Source organism: Amblyomma americanum, chromosome 9 (assembly GCF_052857255.1).
Source record: "Amblyomma americanum isolate KBUSLIRL-KWMA chromosome 9, ASM5285725v1, whole genome shotgun sequence".
Classification (NCBI taxonomy): Eukaryota; Metazoa; Arthropoda; class Arachnida; order Ixodida; family Ixodidae; genus Amblyomma; species Amblyomma americanum.
Window position 1 is genome coordinate 102497954 of NC_135505.1, and position 17250 is coordinate 102515203.

General features: G+C 43.1%; 1 protein-coding gene across 1 annotated transcript in view; it reads right to left on the reverse strand.

The window, feature by feature from the left end:
* Window positions 1-748: 748 nt before the first annotated feature.
* Window positions 749-17250, reverse strand: part of LOC144103919 (potassium voltage-gated channel subfamily KQT member 1-like) — a 138808-nt gene continuing 122306 nt past the window's right edge. Inside the window, exons 10-17 of the mRNA XM_077636641.1 lie at window positions 15986-16081; window positions 14179-14292; window positions 11187-11316; window positions 10342-10441; window positions 9570-9645; window positions 6426-6520; window positions 5360-5456; window positions 749-4963 (exon numbers count right to left, since the gene is read on the reverse strand). Of these exons, the coding sequence (XP_077492767.1) occupies window positions 4865-4963; window positions 5360-5456; window positions 6426-6520; window positions 9570-9645; window positions 10342-10441; window positions 11187-11316; window positions 14179-14292; window positions 15986-16081 (807 nt within the window). The 3' untranslated portion in view covers window positions 749-4864. The remainder of the gene's footprint in view (window positions 4964-5359; window positions 5457-6425; window positions 6521-9569; window positions 9646-10341; window positions 10442-11186; window positions 11317-14178; window positions 14293-15985; window positions 16082-17250) is intronic.

Genomic DNA, 17250 nt, shown 5'->3' on the forward strand with positions numbered 1-17250 from the left:
TTAGCACAAAGAATACGAGAAAACAAAGCATTATTGGAGACCTTTAAAACCCAGAAGTCTACATATAAAAACTGCTTACTCACTTTGCACACAAGCACAAACGTTGTTGAGCTCTGTAATGCTAGTCTGTTAAGGGTGCAGAAATAATGCCACTGCTGGCAGGAATCAATCTCTTCAGTACACTGCGTGGTACCACCTTCTCATTGTATAGAGTGCCAGCATATTAGCAGGTTTCAGCCAATAAATCCAACATACGCACTTACCGGGTCTCCCCATCTGCCAACCTTCACTTCTGCTTACTCAGAGGTCAGTATATCTTAGGAGCAGGAGGTTAGAAGCTTCGTATGAGCAGCGGCATACTGTTAGAAAGAAACATTCCCTTTGTCTTTTTCTTTGCGAAGTGACGCTACATAGAGTAGGTTTCGGTAGCCATGCCCACTGCTTGCGCAATCCACCTCTCCACAGAGGTGTACCTATATCGCGACGGGTAAAAAAAAATCGCGGCACTCAAAAACTCATTGCTAAGTGACCGATGGTGCTCTAGTTGTAATAGATAAGGCATTGTCAAAGCAACCCTGGTTTTCTCGGGACAAGAGCGTACCGTTTACTATTACTTAATTCTGCCTAACTTTAACAGCACTATGCGGACAAGAAAATGTATGTAAAAACGCCACAAATACGTTTTATGAAGTGTTGTTTAACTTTGCACAAGTGAACTAACAACCGATGGAAAGAAATAGCCAGCATTCGGAGAACATTCTTTATTGGTCCACCTTCGTTGGTCTTCCGCAGCGGCCACATTCTTTCCTCAAATTTGCCGCGTGCATTGCAGTTCTTACACATTGCGCGGAAACATTTGCTTTATCAAAACCTTTCAATAGAACGGAGCAGTGGCGGAAACAATGCACTGCGAAATGACAATCTAAGGGGCAGGATTTTCTGCTGATTCATAGGGCAAACTCTCTGCTCCACTTACGATATCACTGGCTTCACATCCAATTACATAGGTTAGTCTGCTCACAGTGAATGCAAATTGTACATAATTCTGCGCTCGCAATATGAAAGTGCTTGTGCTTGCGCCATCATGCGCGAGTACAAATGTCACTGTCGCGTGGAAGGTCGTGAAAAAGGCGTCTGTGTCTTTAATACCTCCCAAAGGTGATATCTCCCAAAGCTAAGCATCAGCAGGGCTTCCAGGAGCTTCCAGGAGGTGTTTGGAGGTTCTTAAATCTAAGTCACCCCACAGACCAGTCGATAACCAGGATAAACATAGTCGCTCTTGGTCACCTGGCATTTCATTCTCATGACACTTATTTGTTAGCGTGGGGTGCAACAGCTAAGTGGAGTTTCTTGAGCCGTTCTCGCAGCGTATCCTGCAGCAATACTTAAGACATAGACTGCAGGAAACCGGGGGGCGCCTATTAACGCAATTTATGATAAGTTCTCCTTTATGGCCTGCTCCACAAGCAGCAAATTGGTAAGAAAAAATACACGTAAGGAAGAGAATCGACGTTCCAGGTGATTATTATTGGCTCATTTGTCCAGGATGTCACACAAGTGGTAGGAGTTAGCCCTACAAGTGCTTAAAAAGGAATGATGTGTCGCGCGTTATTGTAGAGATTGGATAGAAAGTGCCTTGTAGAAAATAGCAGTAGTCTTTCAAGGTGAATGACGCGGGTATTCAGGGCGCAAGCTTTGTTTGGTCGGAGGTACTCCATCGCTTTGGCCAGTGCTAGGCACTCCCAAGAAATGGGCCCTTCATGGACGTAGGAGAGACCGTTCATACCCAATGATTCGGATGATAAATCGAACAAGCAATATGATCTGGTTACTCTGCTAAACGTGAGGGAACGAGAAGAACGGTTCTGTACTGTGCAAACTTATGCTGAGTACGGTACAGTACTATTGTGTGTACTTGCCAAGGGAGGGAAATGGCGATAAAAGATGTTATTTGATAGTTTTGTAACTAGGTATTACTAATCGAAGATTTCTGATAGGACGGAGGAATAATGGAGGAATATTTTCCATTTTCTCTGTATGGTCTTTCTTCAGGAGAAATGCGGTATTAATATTTATGACAGTATCTGATATCTCATCACATCTATGCGTGCCATTCGCTTTCCGCTTGAAAAGAGAGACATAATACCTAGTTTTTTTATTATAACATTTGAAAATTTTATTGTTCAGATTGAGATGGTGCAAGTTCGTTCATTTTGATAAATGAAGAATCGCATGTTTTGCTGCTGCTTTAAAACATAGGCACCTGAGAAGCTTTCAACGCTCCAACCAATTGGCCAGAGCAACTTGTTGTTCAACTTGCGGAGCAAAACAAAACAAAAATAAGGCTGGTGGTCAAATGAACATCTGCAATTCTACTGCCAATATCCTGCCCCGGTTTAATGCCGGCCAACTCAAATGCTACAAACGCCTATGTTGTGCAAAAGGAAGTATAGCCTTCATGCTTAAAAGCAGACCCAGGTCTTCGTTAAACGAGAATTGTTCGCTGATGCTTCCTACGCTTAACTCAAACCTACATAGTCCATGCCCACGTGTTTTGAAACATAAAAGTCTTTAATGCTAAACCAATCATGTATGATCTCACCTACGGTTTATTCTAAGCGCTCGAAAGAAACTGTCGATAGATTCAGTGCATAAAATTTTTAAACACCTCTATACTGTGCTCTTTTCGGGTAATCACTGCCAACTTTGGTAGCTCGCAGAACAATGGCTTATACCTTTAATTTCCTTGAAAGGGGTAGGTACACAATGTTTCTAAACAAGCAAACAATAGTCTTTGCTTCATGGGCATACGAAAGTACCTTACCGACTTTCAGTCGCTTGCGTTGAGTGGAATATTTTAACGTGTTTTTGAATGTTGTCTGCGGAGCCACCTCGACATTTTAACTCGCATCATGTGACGTCAAGGCACACTAGCGCCAATTATTGTGACGTCACAGAACCCAGTAATTGTTTACAAGGGCAACGTGTGCTTGCCGACGGCCTCGACGTCATCAGGAATGTGCTAGTTTAGGTTTACCGGCTGGCCATGACGTCAGGGGGCGCATCAGCGCTGACGCCACTCGAGACCTAAAGTGCCTATAAAAATGGGTTTATATCAATTATTAACGCTGCGCATTGATGTTGTGAGCTGATATTCATGATCACTAGGCCCATAAGACTTTTTGAAAGAAAAAACCGGACACCCAGGAAAACTGTGTCTGCACTCTTTAGAGTTTATGTCCTCTTACCGCAATGATTTAAAATACTGCACATGATTTTCATGGCGCTAAACTAAACTTGCTAGAAGAGAGTACTTTTCAGTTTAATTTTTCCTTCCTACTTTTGTTCCTTGAACTGACTACCAGCGTAATCTTGCGCGCTCTGAATGCATGTGCTCCTATGACAGATATGTTGAGAGAAATGCGCGCTTTTAAGTGTTTAAACAGTTCAACGAATACCGAGAACGCTTAGAAACGACAAAAATGTACTGTCACAAGCACTTATAATAATTTTAGGTTGTAATTAGCGTCATTGCGTATCAGCAATGTTTCTTTGCAGTTGCATACAGTTTACGTATATGCCACGATCTTCAAAACAGTAAGTGTTACGCTAGGCTAATAAAAATTGGTCGCTTTATTCTTGGAGTCATTTAGTGCGTGACGGAAAGCATGACAGATTGTTCCCTTATTAGAAACGTTAAGAGGTTACTATCCTAATATACATCCGTAGTCCAAAAAGATAGCCCAATGGCTTCATCACAGCAACATCAAATGTCGTTCGTGTGTAAGGTAACCACAAAGTTCTCACACTGCTCTACCAATCCGCGAACCACTAATGACCATGACGCTGACAGCTTCACAAAGAATTCCGAAATGTTACGGATCTCAGAAACCGTAAGGTCCTCAAGTGGTCCTTCAGAATGGGTAGTGTTTAACCATCATGTCAACATGAGGGCGTTCTATGGCACTTGTTTCTACATAAATTTTTCTTCAATTAGAATGTCGTTATTTAACTTCAAGGAAGCTGCGGTCAAAATTCAGAGAAAAGTCGTAGTGAGCATTTCACTAGGTTACGCACACACAACTGACCAGTTGCGCTGCAAGTAGCATGCGTCACCATATCATCAAAACGTTGCCGCTGGCTGCCGCTAACGAATTCTGCAGGGCTCAGCAATTCGCATTGAAACAAGGCAAACGATGTCATGATCGTTTTCTGTAGAAAGATAAACGCTTCCTGCAGGTTTGCACTTTGATGTTTGTCAATGTATTAAGTACCATGTGGAAAGTAGTACACTGCTGTAGGTTCCCACTATCATCGCCACGGCAGCCGTCAGTTCATTGAAGCGGCAGCCATTGGAGCGCTGATGGTGTTTTTTGCATCGCGTTAATTACTGATATGAGTAGGTGAGTATGGTTTCTCGCGAGAGGTGTCTTACACGATCACAGGTGCCTAAGAGTTTGTGTTTGATGTCTGATAAAGTTGTGACAATCCGTGGAGAAAGAAAGAAGAATCTGCGTTCCACTCCACTTTGAGTTCACCATTTCATCGTGCCTCGGAATGTTCCGTGTGGAAATAAAGCGTTAGGAATGGTTGTTGCACTTTGGCCGGCTTTCTTGCGGCACCCCTCTCAGTGAGATATGCAGTGGGCTCTCAAAGAGGGCATCAGGTGCTGTGACGGATCCTGTGGCGCACGTAGAGTTACTGACTTCGCCCTTTAGTGAGCCAAAGGGTGTTAGTAGGGCCACTCGAAAAACGTTCCTTGCCAGTGGTCATCGACCCCTGGAGTTGGCTGAGAGCGAAAGCCGTGGGCCACTTTGCATCAGCGGCGACTTTCTTCGGTTAATCTTCCTCACTTTGACGTTCCTTAGATGTCATACTCCTGTGCATGGTCTCCCTTGTGGTCGCTTGTAATGAGCTCAAGCATCGAGAGCACCCTGTCCACTTTTCGCTCCAGGCTCATCAGCTGAAGGAAAAATTACGTGCACTTTACACACATGCCGCGACCACTACCAAAAACACACTGACATTAATTGTCAACATAGTTTGAGGGCTAGGGTAGCATTCTTCTTGTCACCTGTGCCGTAACTAAAACCGAGCTGTAAAGCTAGCGTATTGTCATCTCTTCTTAATTCTTCTAAAATACATATCGGCGCAACATGTCCGCGCACTGCAAGCCTAAGTTGTCATTTTAAGAAACCCGTTAAATCGATCACTCAATGCGCTGTTCGTCATTCAATACAACCACGATTACACCTGTTTCCTAGTACATACTTCTAACAAATGATTGAGGTCTTACTTCTAGGATCGCCCACCCGAAACTGAGCAACCCATTATCTTGCGGTATATGTGTTTCAGGTACCTGCATCTCCATGCGATGTAATCGGGCTCCCACGGTCATTGGCTTCATGCCCTTCTCGTTCAAATAGGAGCCCGGCTTTCCAAGCGTTTGATCCAGCCTGTAAAACGGTTCATATGCTGAGCGTAGCATCTCAGAAAATGGGTTTGCTTTCAAGAATTAGTAAAATGGAAAAGAAATTACACAGGTGAATGGATTCTTGAAGAGATATCGAAAAAAAAGAACTTTTTAGGCGATCTTTGGTGGATTGTTGAAATGCGTTATCATTTGATGTTGGTGCTGTCCTTACGTTCGTTCTATCCTAGGTTGACACACTAATGTTTGTTACATGCGAGGAGATACGCTTTGGGTCACAATATCTAAGGTCGACATACTAAGCTCGTTATATCTGAAGTGACCTCAAGCAAGCTCATTATATCACTCGTGGCATACTTAGGTTCCTTACATTCGAGGTGGCATAATTCCGAGATAACACACAAAAGTTCACTGTATCCGAAGTTAATACAAAGACGTTCGTTATATCCTTGGTTAACACACGAAAGTTCGTTCTATCCGAAGTGGCATGCCTACGTTCGTTGTATACAAAGGTGAAATACTCCACATGCCCCACAACACACAACGCGGGACGGTGGTCGCCATTGCCGCTTTCACAAACCCTTCTAATGCTAACGCATAACTACTGCTACATACACACACCGTCGTGCCCATGCAGTGATGACGATAGGCGATATACCGACTCCTCTCCTATTCTTTGTTCATTTCACTCTTATAGGAACGCGTCAAAGGCAGGTGGGCGTTGTATGCGGGCTCTCACGGTAATTGGCTTCATGCCCGTCTCAGCATGACTGTTCAGTGGACAGTTCCGTGACCAGGAACGCCTTCGCCTGGGCTCAGACCAAGACATATCCTGCTGTCCATATTTTAGTTGGCGGAATGACGATTCGCGCCCCACCTTGTTGTATTACACGCTGTCGTGAATAGCATCTTCTCTGTTCACTGTCAACTGAATGCTCCATGAAACCTATTTTGTGCTATTTTTGTGCGCTTTCGGCGAATGCAGAGCACTTACCTTCGCTGCAATTCTTTTATTCGCACCATCATGTTCACATGCCCCTGAGAATACTGTTCGATGACGTCACGAACGTCATAAGGCTTGCGTGCTTGCTGCAAAGAGCGACCAAAGTGATTAGGCTGCCCCGATATTGTAGTGCCGGTTACAATGAAAATGTACACTTTTGAAACCACTGTTTCTGCTATGATACTCTCTAAAAAATCTGGGGGGGGGGGGGGGGGGGGGGGCGGCTTTTATGCCGAAGAGTGGAAGTTGAAAAAATAGATCTAACCAGTACCTAAAAAACTAAAGCATTCTGTTTGGTCCCTTGAAAACTGGCACCTATACCTCTTCTACAGGATGTATCAATTGAAATCCTCTCAAAGCAGCCTTACGCACTGCGACTCAAAACGTGGTCAACACCGGCCTTCTGAAGCAAACCAGGAGTAGGCGCCTTGAAACACACGTACGTGTGTTTGTCCAATATATCTGAAGGACATTTGGCAATTATCTTCTAAACAAAGGATAAAACTTGACTGTTGCACCGACCTCCACAACACCAGATTTTACCATTTTATAGAAGTACAGCCGAAGTGAAGATAATTAAGGCTTTCTTTTCCGCCAGTAATGATGACAAATGTGTAAGCACGCAATCGATGGCGCCTTCAGCTAAAGAAATTGTGTCTTTGGAAAAAAGCACTTCGCACCGACAGTTTCACTCACGCTCATCTTTGAAACCTATTGCCTTCATGCCTTCCTATGAGCCTCTTGTTACTTGTAGTCTCCATCCTTTCCCCCCAACGATTTTGTTTTTGTTTTTATCTTTATTTCCTCTTTCTAGCAATCTTTCCTTTCCAGTTGCTATTTGTTTATTGCCACTTTCACCCTAAACTTCATTATGGTTTCTTGTCTTAATTCTCTTGTCGGAATTCAAAATTCTCACTATCCTATGTATTTCCACCATCCTGCTTCTTTGATTTTGGCTTAGGATCACTTTTTCACTTTTATTTTTGAACCGCTTAGTTTGGTACCGTTCTGTTATTTTACTTTATTATTCGATGTCACTCTGAGTGGTGTCGTCTTTTGTTATCCACATTAAGCGCGCGCACTCCGCCATTAGGCTTTCGATCCTTCCAAACCATTTCTTTTTCTTTTTTATTTATTCGCTTGTTCCACGCCGGCAGGTCTTTTAGAATTGATACGTGATTGCTCTCTGCTGATAGGAAATTAAAATTTCCAATTGGGCGAGTTGGTGGAACATAATTCGAAATGACCGGCGCGAAAACAGACGATGATACGAGAAGAAAAATGGTGACCATCAAGCCTATTAAAAGTGTGTCTTATAACGTTTCGAACGAAAGTTTGAAGTCTGCGGTGTGTTTTCCTTGTTTTTGTCCACCCGCCCTCGCAATTTCATGCAGTTTTCGCAAATAGCTGTTTTCCGCCAACAAACAATCCAGTAAACAATGTGACTAATTTTTGCTGCCTGCTCAGTGAATTGAGGTTTAGTTGATAATCTGCGGTGGTCAGTTCATTTAATTTTTTCTTTTTCGAAATTCCTTCTGGCTGTGGGCACCTTTCCACAAAGTAAAATGCGACCTTGGGCCAAAACCCACTTATCTGTGCAGATAGTGAGGCTTTGCCTGTCTATACCTGTCAAACGAGTCTAATTTTGGAGCTTAATACTATCACTGGTTAAATATTGGCGTAGAAAAATTTCCCGCTGCAATATCAGCTGCTTTAAATCTTATCTGTGCAGATGACAACACATTGCATTGTAAACAGGAGTAAGTCATGTTTAGCGGAGTCATTGAGTGATGGCTGTCTCCGGTAAACAGGAATCACCGTTCACGCCACATACGTGGCCACACCGCAAACGACACACAATTCATCGCGTAGGTAACTCTAACCCTTTGCTAAAACCATAACATCATCGAGTGCATGTATACGCTCAAGGCGCATTTTGAGGTTTTGCGACCAATTATCTACCGAGACATACTTTGTGGTAAAATTCAAAGAACTTGTTCGCAAAACTTCTCTGCACAATTTGGTGCCACAATATGCGCGCCGGCGTCATAACTGCACGTTCTTACGGAAGTAGTCACCAGTATCAAGGACAAGGAGGAGAAATTATGGGCTCAAGCGCACGCTCACTCCGCAATGCTGAATTATCGTCGCGTTGGCAGGAAGATTTTTACCTGGATGAATAATGCCCGAAACACAGGAAGGAAGAAAGTATTAAATCACTTCTTTCTCCCTTTGCACACATCGCTTATCAATCGCGAAATTCGAACCAATTCCTATCTTTCATTGGGGCCCCTGCGGTGGCTCAGTGCTTATGGCGCTCGGCTGCTTAATCGAAAGACGCGGGTTCGATCCCGGCCGCGGTGGTGGAATTTCCATGGAGCAAAATTCTAGACGCCAGTGTACTGTGCGATGTCAGTGTAGGTTAAAGAACCCCAGGTGGTCGAAATTTTAGGAGCCCTTCTCTACGGCATCCCTCATAGCCTGAGTTGCCCTGGGACGTTAAAACCCTATAAACCAAATCCTATCTTTCCCCACTCCAACGAACTCATGCTGAACAGTTTAGGCCACACTCACTGCCTGATGTGTGGCGCCCACCCCAACAATAGCACACTCCAATATCGGTCCGCTCCACGATCGACGCAGTCACTGAACTGCCTAGCTTCTAGCTTCCTTAATTCCCCCACATTGCCTATTCCTGGAAGGGGTCAGCCGCAAGGTGTGCTGAACCCCCGCCAGATTCCCTCGTGGTGGTGCACACAACATGTAATATTCGTCAAGCACCATACCATAATGCACTTCCTAAATAATTCAACGACCTGTGCCTTCAATCTTGAAAACAATTCTTTACTCTTTTTCCTACCATCTCTTTTACAAGGGTGCATGAAGTGCACAAAGCACAAACTACGCAGTGCTGCGTCCTCTCAAGGCGGCATGGTTGCTGACAGGCTTTAGATGGAACGCGTTTTCCAAGGCAATACTGAAGTCCAAACAATATATAAAAGTAGAACAAAAGCGAACAGCGGGATGAGAAAACCTATTTCTGCGAATACTGGGAGAAGATAAAAAAACACCCGCGAGAGTAATTTTACTGAGACGCGCCATCAATTTCCTTCTATGGTTTACCTCGCGACGTACCTGGAACTTCCGGCGTGCCACGAAGTATTTGATCTTGCGAATAGCACGTATTGCGTTTTTGTGGGCTTCGGTCAGGCTGCGAAGTCAAATAAAAGGAAGTAAATTCAGTAAATAAAATAATTTCCTTAATCAAAACACTTTTCCTATTTATATAGCACATACGTACGCTGGTAAAAGAGCCCTATACTCAGCCAAGAAAAGCCTAGGTCTTCATTATACTATGAAATATATTAAAGACGAAAAAATCTCCAAACGCTGTAAGTGAAACAGTAAGTGAAACAAAGCGTTCAACAAACAGTAGGACCATAGATTCCTGATAGGTGCACACACTGCACTGGTGGCCAGTGCAGTGGTAGTAAATCACGAGACACATCCCAAGACAGCAGTGCGGCCGACATGCTTTGTATCGTTTTTTTTTTTTGGTGCAGTCTGATATCTCCAAGTCACGCTTCTTTTTGACTCATCGCTTGTTATTGGCTGCTGCCATTGATATCTGCAGATTGATATCGGAGCTGATGACCGGTAGGTAAAGAAGCTTGCTGGATCTAATTGCACTACTCGCCTGTAGGCATAGCTGTTTGTTGGGAAAAGTAACAATAAACCAAAATCTTAACGCCTCCTCCTCTTATTCTTCAACCCAGCTAGTTACTGTACACTTAGTTCTTCCTGCGCCAAACGACAGTCCTAGCCAGTTGCGCTTACGGACGCCAGAAAACCTCGAATGCACATAGGAACAGAAAAAAAAGGACGCAGTCCAAGTTACTACCACTACCTGGTCACTTGCGGCGGTTCGTCCATGTCAATCTCGACGAATTCGTTGTTCGCGTCGTGACAGTTCGCATTAGGCGTCGATATTGTCTTCCTTCGCTGCCCTGCATTCAACAAGAAGGATTAAGTTTTGTGTTGAGTTTAAAAGAAGGAAGTTGTATTCGTGAGAGAACCTATCTTTAGTTTTGTTTTTAACCCGGGAAATGTAGCGGGATAAAATAACGTCGTACTCCCCTTCTTAGAGAAAAGTTACGTTCAATTACCATGCATTATACAAGTGACCTGCCATTGTATATCTGCCTTCATCAGTGTCGAACATTATACTTTGTCTTTTTTTATCCCTTACGCTTCGAACGCTTTGATTTTTATTTCATGTACACGGGCATTCGGGTGCTGGCTCTGACACTGCTGATTTGCATCTTTGTTTTTCCTTAATTTGGTGCATCATCATCGCGCATGTAGTGTTTTTTAATTTCTGGTGTCTGCCCCCATTCACCAGTTCTGGTATAGCGATTCGTAGTTAGCAAAACAATAAATAAATACAAAAAGTCATCACTAACACTTTGCACACGCATTCCAGCACGATGAATTCGGGCGCTATGTTGTGAGCAGTAGCAAATGGGAACTCGTGATTCCCAATTGAACTCGTGATTACCAATTCAACTCGTGATTACTAATTAACTAGTGATTCCCTATCGAACTCTTGACTCCCATTGGCAAGTTAGCGCGTCAATGTTGAGGGAGGGCAGCGATAACAACGTGGTACTTTGGCAAGGACGGTTTCCTTCTTGACTTAAACACCTCATGGATAGACTCACAGGCTACTGACGTACTAGATTGCTGACTGACCCAGTTTTCCGCCGTCCTCTGCCTGCGAGTCCCCCTCGGTCTCGTTGGCGGCCATGTTGGCCGCGTAGTTGGCGACCTCGATCTTCTGCTTGGACTTGCGCCGCCGCAGAACACTCGCCCGCTTGGCCACCTGCGAGCGTCGATCGAGGCAAGGGTAAGAAAAAATCTACTCTGAGAGGCAAGCCACAAGCCTCAGAGCTACAAGAAAAATCGGACCGGCTGAATTTTTTTATTTACAGACCTTTTTTTACTGCGCGCGTGTATGAACTCTAGGCGCGTAAAATATTTGCTAGAATAAAACCCTTCACAAGGCACTTCAGCAGCGCATATGAAAAATCTTATTATGTCATTCTTTTGTTCGCGGTGAGATGTTTGCAGCTTTCCTTTTTTTAAATCCTCTCACCGCGTCAAGGAGAGAGAGAGAGAGAGAAGTGGTAGAGGAAAGGCAAGGAGGTTAACCAGTAAAATGTTCCGGTTGGCTACCCTGCACTAGGAAAGAGGGATGAGGGGGGCGTAAAAGAATAAGAAGTAGTAGAGAAATGCGGTCCGCATCAAGCACGACAGGCAATGACACAAGAAAACTTGAAGAAAGAAGCAGTGATGAATTGTTTCTCAACAGGAGCTTTTTGCGGATTAGAGGACGTTTCAAGATTAAATAGTACAACTTGCAAGACAAGCTTCTGCAAGTTTGCGCAAAAAGCGCACCCCACGTGGTGACTTCTGTAGCAATCATAAGAAAGAAATAGTGGCGTACGCTTTGCAGTCACGTATAATGACTGCTCATGACTTGTTGTTATTCATCGGTCGCTTAATTATATTAGTTTTCGGCTAATTAGACGCAGAAGTTAGTACACTGTTGGTATTCAATGAAGATCATATTGTGGATAATAGTACGCTAACACAAGAGCTTGAATTGCGCGTATTCGTTCGTTTCTGGATACACCCAATCACTTCCCTCTGTGCTATGAAACAACACTTTCGGTCCTTCTTGCCTGGCCTAAGGGCGTACGCTGTATTCCTATGCGAGTCGGCAGTACGCTGCTTGTGGCGGTTGCGATTCTTTTATTAACGCGATGGCATTAAGGAGTTCGTGTCGCAGAAAATCCAGCGTCGGGGTCGTTGACTGTGCGTGAAAAATAACCCGAAAAATTCCCAGAGAAGAAACCTAGGAGGTAGGTGGGCCAGCTAGGTCACGTCACCCTGTGGCGTCATCGCAATCTGCCCACCGGTCTGTGAGCAAACTGACGACCACAGCAAGTGGCAGTTAAATTAATGATTGGTCGCGAGAGGTTGCGCGGGAAGACCAATCTGGATCGCACTTGTCCCACCGGTGGCAGCACCTGTCCTCGTAGGGCAGTGGCGCATCGCTTAACCTCGGCACCACTGCGCCATGAGTGGTATGAGAACTCCCTGAGATCTACGAATGTTAAGTAGAGAATGCCCAATTCTGCATATACGGGTATTAACATAATTAGCTATCGCGTCTTGCCTTTAAGGCGGTGCTTAAGTGTAGCCTTATATTTTGCTTCATGCCGGAGGGCTAGCTACGCGTGAATACAATTGCCACTGCAGTGGATGCAGACTTTTCATTAATTCTAACTTAACCAAGAAAGTACTGCTTCCTTATATGTTATTTTATAATAGGGACCAATAGCTGCCACTTCCTGCGTGGACTTCTCACACGAAGAAGCAAGTTACGTGGCCGAGAGAAGCATTTTACATGCTGCATTCAGAGAAGCGACACGTGTTGATATTACAATATTTCGAAGGGCGGACAGGACGCAATGGCTAGGAACTTAGTGTAATGCTGTAAATCTGGGAAAAAAAGTTGTGTTTATTTGAGGGGTATTTCTCTTTTGTTTGCACACCAGCAGTCACACGTCTGTGTTCTTTTTTGGCATTACCGTGTTGTCCCATTTAATGTGGGCCACCAGCAAGCGCCATCATGTTGAAGTTCCATAGAAGCCTGTTTCGTGGTATATAAGAATTCAGTGTTACCACGAGGAGCATTTTCTAAAGCTCAAATTGAGAGAATATCTGCGGATATCAATTTGTTGGCATTTCTTTAAGGTATATAACCGGGCAACCGTAGACTGGGCGTTGAAGACATCAATGCTCGAAAATTGGCAGCAGTTGAGTTCACCACTTTCTCTAGAAATGTTCTGCAAAAATTAATTTAACGCTACCCAAGAGCGGAAATCCGCTTACTACGAGACGAACCCGACGAAGCCGTGAATGCCTTTTACTTCGATTTTAAGCAAGACAGATACTGTTTGTTTTGTTCCTACAACAGAATGATTATTTGTTTTTGAAACATATTACATGAATATTCTATTTATTCACACTTTAGTCCGATGGAGGAATTTGAGCACGGTGCGAGTGCATAAAAAAAATGACAGAGCAAATGCAAACAACGAGAAGTTTCAACATCATGCAAACGATATAAAAAAGTAAGAAGCAAAGTGAAGCATATCACGACAAAAATTACAGGCAGTTAAAAAGCGCAGTAAAACATGTTAAAACAGTGATACAAATGTTATTGCAATAATTTTGAGGATGGCTGCAGCCCTTCATTATTTTTCAGTACGTTTCAACCCGTAAACGTTCTCGCAAAATTGAGTTAATAAAGTTGTCAGTATTTGTACGAAAACTTAATTATATCGGAGTATATTACCTTGTCACTCTGCAAAATTATCTGTGATCTTTACGCAGTGTCGACAGTTATGCGCCATTTTTTGTAGTCATGTGTTCAATGTGTGGTTACATTTCTTATAGGTGTTATTTTTATATAAACTAGTATTTTTTTACTGCCAAGCCATCCTACTTTGACCCATGTTTTGATCTGCAGTATGACGGCATAAATAAGTGAACAAATAAGGTGTGCAGTTCTGCCATTGCAATTGTCGACGTTGGAATAGACCCCAAAAGCTAACCTCGTTACTACCTAACAGTGTAGTCAAACTCGTCCAGCTAGCAGAGAAATTCACCGTACCCTGCTTAGTGGCGTTCCCGAATTGAGGCCACCGTGGTTGGATTCCTTTACGTGAATCCTCCAAGTGGCTTCGCACCGGGAAGTCTTCTCTGCCGCATAGCACCTCCACAGGCACTGCGATGGAGAACGATGTCAAGTAAGCGCCAAATGAACATGGCTCTGTGATGGCTGTGTTCTCTCAAACAGTGCCTAAATTCCCTATAATTTATCGAATTTCTGTATGCATGCAGTGAAGGTTACAGGGCGAAGAGCAACTACTTTGTGGTTCTACTTACATTAAATTTGGGAGGGTTAGCGAACTGGTCGGGAGGACATTCATGCATTAAATTCGCAACTACGAGGCTGCACACAAGATGCAACATTAGCGCTCGCGGCCTGCACGTCATTGCAGCGGCGTCGTTTCTTAAAGGTCAGCTTTACACCCACTAGCAAGACTCAAAGCGAAGACATGAACACATGCTTGTGTAGTTGTGGGTATATTCTACTCTGTCTGTTCAGAACCACAAGCGCAAAGGCGAAAAGAAACGTGCTAAAATTATCCTTTGCATCCCACACTCTCAACCGACACCAGGATGTGTCCCTAAAACGTGTACAGTCATTCAGCTTTCATGCGAAACTAAAGAGCAACTTCAGAACTAGAAGGCTTGGAACGTGCCCATAAAAGGAATTTTGTATCGGCTGTTTAGGTTGCTCAGAGCGGTTGTACTCCTATTAATTCACTCTGCAGCTTTCTCTTTAGTTAAAATCAGGGGGAAAAACAAGTTGGCAGCATTGATATTCTTGAGGCAATTCTGTGACCTCAGTTTCGACGCGCACCGGGAAGTGCGCCAGGTCCGCCCTTGATCAGTGAGGTGGGCTGAGGCCAGAACTTCGCTGTACTATGACGCGCCTTTTGAGGAACTCTCCCATTCGGCGTTCATTCACATTCAACTCCCCTAGACCTTGTTTCTTCCGGAATTCGCAACGCCTAAAATTCTTTTTTTTCTTACAATAATTTGTTTTATGCAAACAAGTTCAGAGCTCCAGTTTCAGTACAAACATGGTCACGAGCCTCGCAGGAGGCTCAAATGTAATTCCACACACATTTTGAAAATTTGGTAATTTTTATATTTATCAGACATCACCAAGTTGCAACATTGTAAAAGGAAGAGCCCAACAGGCTTTCTGATAAGCCTTTGCCCACGTGTACATAACTTGGAAGTCTGGTTTCAGGCAAAAGAGCGCGAGACTTCCTTGCAACTTCAAAATGTCTGCAACACTGGCGATGTACAACAATCGCATATATCTTATATATAATCGCCCGTAAGGTAACGCAATGATCTCCTTTCTTTTGGTAAAAGCTGTTGAGGAATGAGACTTCACATGAGGTTTCACTTTCTTAAACAATATCATTTGACTCTTCCCAGTGTCGTGATTTTTATTTTGAAAACTAAACGACGCGAATGTAAGGGCACAGAGACTCTCTATAACGAAGATACTCAAACGAAAACAATGTGGTTGAACTAGTCGTTTAGTGTAATTATTAGAGGCTCTATTTCCGCTTCCGCCAACATGTGTGTGTTTACGGAAACCCGTATCTGGTAAGACGAAATTCAGAATGTGGGTTTAGTTTCGCAAAAGTTGCAGACGTCATCTTTTGCGCAGCGCACGTCGCCGCATCTCTCCCATGCATATTCTAGGCAGTCGACTACGATTTGCCTGTGTAATCGCTCTAGCACTGCGCAAATTGTGCCCGCTCCTTAATTAAAAAGAAACTGTCGTCACTGACCGCCACTTTTTACCTGATCGGATGTTCAGTTTCCTGTACCTGTATCAAGGTGGCAGCCGCCGGTATCTGGCGATTGAAGTGCTTCTGCCGCTGCTTTTGTTGGACTTTCAGTGCAAACCCCGATCCCAAAATGCCCTGCGCAAGACGTAACATACATTTCAGGATGCTGGTTAATACAGATTGATAACACACGCAGTCTGCTTTTTTTACGATCGAACCAGTATAATATATTGTCACCAAGTATTTCATTGCTATTACTCGACTTTTTTTTGATGTTATGCTGCCTGAAATCGTAATAAGTAGAACACCACCTTTAGGTTCAGCACGATTGAAAGTATTCCTCGGTAGGTTTCATAGATGCAAGGCCTGTTGCGCGCAAGTAGTTGTATATATATATATATATATATATATATATATATATATATATATATATATATATATATATATATATATATATATATATATATATATATATATATATATATATATATATATATATATATATATATATATATATATATATATATATATATATATATATATATATGGCAACAGCGATAGCTTAGAAACATGAGCGCAAGTTTTCGTTTTTTCAGCGATTGTAGTACTCGTGCCTTCTTAAACGGGAAATGACATGGTCAGATTACCAACATTTGAACTTCAGAAAGGTAACATAAAGACGTTATCTTTCAGATCCCTTCCATTATGAAGCCATCGTAATCGAACTAAATTCAAGGCAGATGCGACAAAACAATTGTTAAAAAATTTGTAACATGTCGTAGATAGCGTCTCAGCATTCTATGTTTTGCACACCGCATTATATTTACATTTAGCAATATAGATTCTTCTAGACTGGATTTACTCTGATCATGCTACATTTTTCTCTCGCAGATTCTGTTTTGTCACGATTTTGTTACCAAAGCGGTAAGACATGCATGGCAGAGGCACCCCTAAAACGCAGTGACGTTTAAGATTCAGCGTGGAAAAGGATGCGACAGTTTTTGATCTGCATGTATTTAGCGCCGCAGAAGTTTTTTCTCTCTCCTAAATAAGCGAATGGATTTATTTAGATCAAGCAGTATGCGAAAAACGGTTGAAGGAAGATGTCTCTGCCAGGTGCTACTAAATGATTTCGTCGGCTTTCATCGTGCATAATTGCAAACACCATCACAAAAGTAACAGTCACACAGATATGAAAGCACGCATTTGAGATGCTTCCATGTTTAAAGGGATAATAATAATTGGTTTTTGGTGGAATGGAAATGGCGCAGTATCTGTCTCATATATCGTTGGACACCTGAACC